Source organism: Capsicum annuum, chromosome 4, assembly GCF_002878395.1.
Source record: "Capsicum annuum cultivar UCD-10X-F1 chromosome 4, UCD10Xv1.1, whole genome shotgun sequence".
NCBI classification, from domain to species: Eukaryota; Viridiplantae; Streptophyta; class Magnoliopsida; order Solanales; family Solanaceae; genus Capsicum; species Capsicum annuum.
The window spans coordinates 12,136,128-12,145,292 of record NC_061114.1 but is presented as its reverse complement, the minus strand read 5'-3'; the positions used below and the strand labels follow the sequence as shown (position 1 = coordinate 12,145,292).

At 37.7% G+C, this 9,165-nt stretch overlaps 1 protein-coding gene across 1 annotated transcript; it reads right to left on the bottom strand.

Moving 5' to 3' along the window:
- Nucleotides 1–124: 124 nt before the first annotated feature.
- Nucleotides 125–8,156, bottom strand: LOC107869143 (receptor kinase-like protein Xa21). Its single transcript, XM_047411521.1, has 2 exons — nt 8,082–8,156; nt 125–1,075 (listed from the first exon to the last, which is right to left on the bottom strand). Exons 1-2 carry the CDS (start codon nt 8,154–8,156, stop codon nt 125–127), a joined length of 1,026 nt encoding a protein of 341 aa, XP_047267477.1.
- Nucleotides 8,157–9,165: the final 1,009 nt, after the last annotated feature.

The window sequence follows — 9,165 nt, the reverse complement described above, 5'->3', positions numbered from 1 at the left end:
TAAGAGGAAATCAAGTGCTAAAACAAAACCAAAAAAAAAAGAAATATTTACATGAATCCACTAATGTAGCAAATATTTGCAACAAACAAGTCACCTGAAACGATGAGAGATTCCAAGAACATGCTTAGCATGCAAGAAGTTGAATCTTGATCTTTTGTAGCGTCCCTACAACGTCTTTCATGTTTGTCCTTCCTGTCGGAGATTCAACACAACAATCTAATGCCACTTTCATTATTGATGCCACAACATCAATCTCCTTCTGTAAGCGATTGCCACTTGATGTTAGCAAGTTGGCATCTACGATGTCCATTACTGCCTCTTGAAGTGAACAACTCACCCATAGCTTCAAGCTAAGATCACCCTCAAACTGGTTAGGCTTTCTCCTGGTAAATGTTTCTAGCAACATGATCCCGTAGATATAGACATCACACTTTGTTGATACCAAACCATCCTGTCCATACTCTACAGTCAAACAATTAATATAAAGATGTAATATACATTCCACTTGGGAAAAAAGAGAGGAAAAATCAACAAAACTAAGAGGCGTATCTGGTGCAATATACCCCAATGTTGCTATAGTTTTAGTGTATAAATCACTCTCATCGTCACCAAGCACTTTTGAAATGCCAAAGTCACTTAGGTGGGTAACCATATCCTCATCCAGCAAGACATTACAAGGCTTCAGATCACAATGAATCACAGGTGACGAGCACCCACGGTGAAGATATTCTAATGCACATGCAGCATCTATCATTATGCTTAGTCTCTGCTTGATGTCGAGGAAGTAGTTGTGCGAATACAAAAACTTGTCAAGACTACCATTAGGCATATACTCCAACACTAAAGCCTTAAAATAAACGTTGGAACAACAAGTGATGACTTTTACGAGATTCCTATGGAGAAGGTTGCGCAGAACTTCACATTCCGTATCAAAGCTCTTGAATGCCTCATCCACTTGTAGATTGAACACTTTAACTGCAATGGCAGTTTCACTTCTGAGAATGCCTTTGTAAACAGAGCCAAAACTTCCAGAACCAACCAGATTACTCTCGCGAAGCACATCAGTTGCTTGGAGCTATTCATAGTATGAAATTGTTTCTCTTGTTATGGAAACCAATGAATCAGTTTGTTGAGGATCTCTTTTGCGTCTTTTGTACCTTATCCATACACACACTAAGATGAAAGGTGAAAATAGAAGTGTGATTCCCAGCAAAAGATATAGAACTAGAAATTTTTTCCTGTTTCATTTGTGCTTTGATGAAGTGGGGCACGGCGGGACACTAAATCCTGAAGAACCACCCAATGCTTCATTGTAGATGAAAAACTGCCTCGAGAGGTTCTTGAAAGGACCCCTCGAGGGTATTTCACCAAAAAACTTGTTGACAGAAACATTGAAATACTTCAGGTTTTGAAGTTTCTCTAAAGACTTGGGAATGGTTCTGTCACGGCCCGAGACGGGACCCTAGCCGTGACGAACATCCCGAACTATGAAGGCTCGGATGCCCTTCTCTATCTGATAATCATGCATAATATTCATACAATAATAGAAGATGCGGAAAACGTAAATCAATATGGAACTATAGCCATACTTTGTGTTCAAAAATAATAAAGAAGACTGCAAGTCAACAACATCTAGATAATCTTTGACTCAGTCTGCGAAATCTTTACTACATACGAAAACTGGGATAAGGCCCCCAGCGGACCAAAACCAACATAAATAATAAAAGTCTGAAAGACATAGGCCTTCCGGAATAAAGAAAGCTCCCCAACTGCAAAATTCACTTCAATTTGGAAACTCTACGGCTTCGCATGACCTCTAGACTGAGCCTCAGATCCTGAAAGGTAGGGGTCAATACAATTGTACTGGTACACAGAGCAAATCCAAAATAATAATTTTTATTTAACATAAGTAAGAGCAATTTGAAAACAGTTCATAAACATAACATATGATGAAAAAATACATGGGCATATTTAAAAGACTATGAACAATCATCTGAAAACTCTGTGACTAACTCTTTATTTTACTTCTGTGCTAGGTGGTATACGCTACAACTTTGAAATTCCATGGGCTATATGGAATCTGCCCTTAACTCGGCAGCCAAGCCCAACCCAAGTTTGCCGCAAGAGTTGGAGTCTCTGTCTCTATATGTCACAGGGCACTAGGCCAGTGTGTAATCCCTCTTGGGGAAATAATGAACCCGTATTAGCAAAACACGGTTTTGGTCTAAGAGTTATTTGAACTCAAGCCTTCTTCGAGTAACCACCTAACCCTCTTTAAGCCCATTTTTAACTCTTTAAAACGTGCATTCTCTGAAATCAAACTCTAAAAACGCTTACTCTGTTATGGCATACACTCATATGGTATCGCCATACCATTGACTTGCAAGTCACATCTCTGAGCCATTATTAGCATATTAAAATATCTACATTTAAAACATAAGTTTGGGACCACCATATCAATAAATCAGTTCAAAGAACGCTTTCTTTAAATTCATGTAAACACATAAAAGGAACTTTCACTTTGTCAACATTTCAATAACATAAGGTGGTCATGTCAATTTACTCAACAACATGCAATTCACTCTTTTAAACAATCATATAGGTATAACAAAAAATTCTCTCTCATCATCTCTAAATTATGTCAAATACTTGGATATTGAAAAAACCACTTTTAAATCATAAAACATGTATTTCAAATCATTCTCAATAAGTTCATAAACTCTAATTCATCAAAAGAGAGGGATTTCAATAATAATTCTCTCAATCAAATCTTCAATTTCATAAATATAAATATAGGTATAAATCAATTTAAGGGAAAAGACCACAAGGCCAAAACAATTCTACCATTAAAAGGTTCTAATGCATAACTTAAAACATAGGATCCAAAACCCCTTTATAAATTCATGCTTGATAACCTTAAATCATATTCAAGAGATTCAACAAGCTCTTGTAGTTTTAGGATGAACCCCACGTACCTTAATTGCGAAGAATTCATGAAGAAGTTTCGAAAAGATTGGACCTTTAAGCTTGATTGCTCAAACCCTAGTTGTTTTCTCCTCTTGTGTTCTTGAAGGATGAACTAGGGATCTTAGGAGGGTTTTGACATTTATAATAAGCCTAAATTCGTTTAAGGATGATTAGAGACGATTTTGGGATGTGAAAGGACTTAGTTTCTCTTAAAATGACTAAAAAATATGAATTTATGTCGTTGTTAGGCCATAAGGTATACACCACATTGCCCATCCCGTCAGTTACGCTGGGCAGAACCTAACTTATGGTATAAGCTAGGTTGGGAGGAACCTAACTTATGGCATAACCATTCCAGTGGACTTAGGCGATTTGTTAGGCGACACACTCCACTTTGCAAAGTCATAACTTTTTGCTCAGTTATCGAATTTAGGTGAAATTGGTATCGTTGGAAAGCTACTTCGAAGACCTTTCATTTGATAAATAGTAGGACCTATAATTTGTTATATATAAAAATTTATTATCGATGGAAGTTTACCCAAGTTTAAACATCCACTAAAACTTAATCGCTAGAAATGTTTTCAACTCGTCGTAGAGTTAGGAGATTTTTGTGACCTCAATTCATATTCAAAGGTATTACCACATTATAGGATTGATAACCACACATATATTAATATGAAATAATCTAGTTCGGGTCTATACGTGTAGGAACGACGTTCTAGATTCTAGCCCAGAAGTACGGGGCATTACAGGCTCCTGATATATTATTATGAGAAAGGTCTAGGAATAGGTCTTTCAATGTTTTTTAACATAGAACCTATGTTTGGTGGGAGGCTTCCTGATAGATTGTTGTATGAAAGATCAATTTCTCTCAGCCCGGATATGTTGAAGATCTCCATATAAAGTGAACCACTAAAACTATTGGTCGAAAGATCAAGTAGCTCCAACTCAACAACATTGCTTATCTCTTTGGGTATTTCACCTGTCAACACATGAAGAAAGAATAAATACAAGTGAAATGAAATAGTTAGCTTATCTCATTTAGTGTTTCTTGTCACACTTTCTAAGATTTATTGGTAATTGTTACATTTTATTACCCATTACATGCATATATTCATAGAAATTTAATAGTTCTAATGGATATATAAAAATTAACATGCGACACATGTCCATTGCACGCGTATATAGAGAGAGACACCATTTGAATATATATGTACCTATAAGCATATTCCCACTAATCTGTAGATGTTGCATCTTGGTTAAGTTGCCAATCGCCAGTGGTAAGTATCCACGAAGATTGTTCTGCCACGCTGAAAAAATTTGCAGCAATGAGATATTGTCACGATCCGAACCTAGGCCCAGGCCGTGACGAGCAAACTGAACCATGAAGGCCCGGACGCCCATCTAACTTGTAACTCATACACCATTCATATACAGAAAAGAAATGCGGAAATATAACTGAATAAGGGATGTTGGTCATGCTCTGAAAAAAACATAATGTTAAAGACTGCAATTCGACAACATTAAAATAATATCTGATTCAGCCTGCGAAATCTCTACTACATAAGAACAAAGCTGTCTGAAAATTGGGATAAGGCCCCCAGTAGACCAAAACCATAATAACGATAAATGAATGAAGGAAATTAGGCCTTCTGAAATATGGAAGGCTCACCAACTGAACTATGCACTTTAGTCTTAAGAAGTCTACTGCTTATCCGGACCCCTAGATTATGCCTCGGAACCTAAGAGGTAGCGGGTCAATACAGTTGTACAGGTATGCAGAGGAAAACCAAAATAGTAATTGGTATTCAACATATATGAGAGCAATTTAAAACAATTCATAAATATATCATAAGGTAAAATCACATGGGCATATTTAAAAGACTCTATAAAATCATCTGAACTATGTGACACTTTGTTTTACTTCTGCGCTAGGTGGTATACCCTACAATTCTGTAATTCTACGGGCTATATGAAATATGCCCTTAACTCAGTAGCCAAGCCCCCAACCCAAGTTTGCCGCAAGGGTCAGAGTCTCTAAATCTTTACTACGCCACAGGTCCCGTCGCTAGCGTACAAAAGTAACATACCCATATTGGCAAAATACGGATTTAGGCTATCATTCGATTGACTCATGCCCTCTTCAGGTAACCACCTAACCCTATTTAAGCCCATTTTTTATTATTTACAACATGCAAAATCTGAAATAAAGTTTTGAAGACTCTAATTTTGCTATGGCATATATTTAAATGGTATCGTCATACCATTGACTTGCAAGTCATATTCTCTGAGCTATTTGTAGCAATTTATGTCTCTATTCTCAAATCATGGGATTCAGGACCACAATATCAACAATTCTTTTCAAGAAACTTAGTCTTTAAAACTCATGTAAAACCATGCAAGCAATTCTCTTTATCAATAATTCAATAAACAAAGGTGGTCATGTCAAAATTCTTAATTTAATGAAATTATTTCTCTTTAACACAAAACATAGTGATATTAAGAAGCATCCTCTCATCATCTCTAAAACATGCATTGAAACTCTTTTTCGACAAAACCATAAACTTTAATTCAATACAAGAGAGGGAGTTCATAATTTGCGCTCTCAAACAATCTTCAATCTTAATTTTCATACATAGACATATACATGTAAATCAATTTAGGGGAAAGGACTACAAGGCCAAAGAAATAGTAACATTGAAACATTCGGAATACATAATTTAAAACATGGATTCCAAAACCCTTTTAAAATTCATGCTTAATATTCTTAAAATCATGCTCTAGTGTTTTCAAGCCCATGTAGTTTTTAGGATAAACCTCACGTACCTTAGACTATGAGAGTTGAAAGATGGAACCTAGATCTTGATAGATGGAACCTAGATCTTGACCCTTTTCTTGGAGTCTTGAACTTAAGATCTTGATTCTTGATCTTGAGGGAAAGGATTTAGGGTTTTAATTTGAGAGGAAAAATTGAATTATGGAGTGCATTCTGCTTCTGGGGTGTGAATCTTATGTTATGGACAGACCTTGGGTGAGGTAAAGGTCCAAATTGCCCTTAAAAACTGTAAAACAAAACCTGAAATTTAGGTACGTGCGACGGAGCGTGCGTCGCACGCTAATCGCGCGCAGCTACGATCTCTCTCACGAAAATGGCTGTAACTTTTTGCTCGGGTATCGAATTTTGGTGAAATTGGTATTGTTGAAAAGCTACTTCGCAGACCTTTCATTTGATATATAATAGACCATTTAATTTGATATATACAAGAAGTTATGGTCAATGGAAGTTGACCTAAGTTTAAACGTCCACTGAAACTTAATCGCTAGAAATGTTTTCAACTCGTCTTAGAGTTAGGGAATTTTTGTGACCTTAATTCATATTTAAGGGTATTCCCGCACTATAGTTTGATAACCACACATATATTAACAAGGAATTATCTAGGTTGGATCTATACGCATAGGAATAACGGTCTAGATTCTAGCCCAAAAGTACGGGGTGTTACATTATCTCCCTGTTGGGATCATTCATCCCTGAATGATAACGCGGAACATAGACAAGCACGATTACAATCATACTAAGGATATGGAAAGAATAAAAACAAAGATTGTACCTTCCGCTTCTTCATCCGCCGGATCAAAAAGGTTTGGGTATCTTTTTCGCATGTCATCTTCTAATTCCCAAGTAGCTTCTTTAACTTTTTAGTTTTTCCACAAAACTTTAACCGATGCTATCTCTTTGCTTCTCAACTTTAGAATTTGGCGATCTAAGATTGCAATCGGCTCTTCTTCATAGGATAAGGTGTCTGTCACTTTAATTTTCTCTACAGACAACACTAAAGAATGGTCTCTAATACATTTCTTCAACATGGATCTATGAAATACCGGATGAACAGAACCAAAACTTGCAAGAAACTCTAACTCATACGCAACCCCACCTATTCTTCTCAAAATCTAATATGGCCCTATATAGCGAGGACTCAGCTTACCTTTCTTTATGAAGCGCATGACTCCCTTCATAGGGGAAACTTTGAGAAATGCCCAATCACCAATCCCAAATTCCAAATCTCTTCTCCTAACATCGATGTAGGACTTTTGATGGCTCTGAGATATCTTGAGTAGTTCTATAATGATTCTCACATCCTCCATCGCCTGATGAACAAGATCATGCCCAAACAACCACGTCTTCCCTATTTCATACCACCCTATTGGTGACCTACATCTCCTATCATACAATTCCTCAAAAGTAGCCATCTTAATACTGGCGTGGTAGCTATTATTATATGCAAACTCTATCAATGGCAAGTGATCTACCCAGCTACCTTTGAAGTCAATTGCACAGGCTCTCAACATATCCTCAAGGGTCTGAATGGTATGCTAGGCTTGCCCATCGGTCTGAAGGTGAAACGCAGTACTTAGGTTCACTTGGGTACCTAAACCCCTATGAAAAGAACTCCAAAACTGTGAAGAGAATTGCATACCTTGGTCAAATATGATGGATACAGGTGCCCCATGTAGGCGAATTATCTCCTCAATGTACAACTTGGCATAGTCATCTACCGAATAATTAGTCCTTACAGGCAAAGAGTGAGCTGACTTGGTCAGACGGTCAACAATCTCCCAGATAGAATCATACTGTTTTGGGACCTCGAAAACTTCGTAATGAAGTCCATATTGATCATCTCCCACTTCCACAAAGGCAAAGATATCTCTTGGGAAGTACCACCTGGCCTTATATGCTCTACTTTAACTTGTTGGCAGTTCAAACACTTAGAAACATAGTTAGCCACATCACGCTTCATATTATTCCACCAATATATAGCCTTTAGATCATGATACATCTTAGTAGAGTCGGGGTGAACAACATACCTCGAAGTGTGAGCTTCATCAAGGATTCTTTTCCGCAGACTATATCCATCTGGCACACATAATCCACCCTGATATCTCAGAATACCATCACCACCAATTTCAAAGGACATCACCTTCTATTGACCCATATCTTTCTTGATCTGCATCAAGATGGGATCTTCAACCTGCTTCTCCTTAACTTCTGCACAAAGGGAATATTTATCTATTTCATGGACAATCACTCCTCCATCTTCAAAATCCAAGAGTCGCACCTCTAGATTTGCAAGTCGGTGAATATCCTTCACCATCTCCCTCTTCCCTTTCTCAACAAGAGGAAGACTGCCCATAGATAACCTACTGAGTGTGTCGGCTACCACATTCACCTTTCCCAGATGACATTTCAAGCTCATGTCATAATCCTTCAAAATCTCCAACCAACGTCTCTGCCTGAGGTTCTATTCTTTCTGCGAGAAAACATACTATAAACTCATGTGGCTAGTAAATATATCAACATGCATCTTACAAAGTTAATGCCACCAGATTTTAAGCGCAAACACCACAGCCTCTAACTCCAAGTCATGGGTGTGGTAATAGCGCTCATGCACTTTTAACTGCATAGATGCATAAGCCACCACCTTACCATGCTGCATTATTAAGACCAAAGTCCCACACAGGACGCATCACAGTACACAACAAAACCCTCTGTACCTTCCGAAAGGGTCAAAACAGGAGCAGTTGTCAACTTATCTTTCAACTTCTCAAAACTATTCTCACAGGAGTCAAGCCACACAAACTTCACCTTCTTTTGTGTTAACTTAGTAAATGGAGCAGCTATGTAAGAAAAAGTCTCTACGAACCTTCTGTAATACCCTGGCAAACCCAAGAAGCTCTGAATATTGGTTGGAGTCGAGGGTCTGGGCAATTTTCTCACTACCTCAACCTCTTAGGGATCAACCTTAATTCCCTCACTAGACACAATATGCCCCAAGAATGTAATAGCATTTAACCAGAGTTCACACTTGCAAAATCTTACATATAACTTATGATCTTTGAGAGTCTAAAGAATGATTCGGAGGTGATTGGCATGGTCCTCCTCACTCTTGGAATAAATAAGAATATCATCAATGAAAACTATAACCAACAGATCTAAAAACTGACAAAAGATCCATGAAGGTTGCAGGGGCGTTAGTCAAGGACATGACTATGAATTCATAATGCCTATAGCAGGTTCAGAAAGCTGTTTTGCGAATATCTGACTCTAACCTTCAACTGATGATATCCCGAACGAAGGTCTATCTTTGTAAAACATCTAGCCCGCTGAAGCTGGTAAAAAAGATCATCAATTCTAGGAATAGG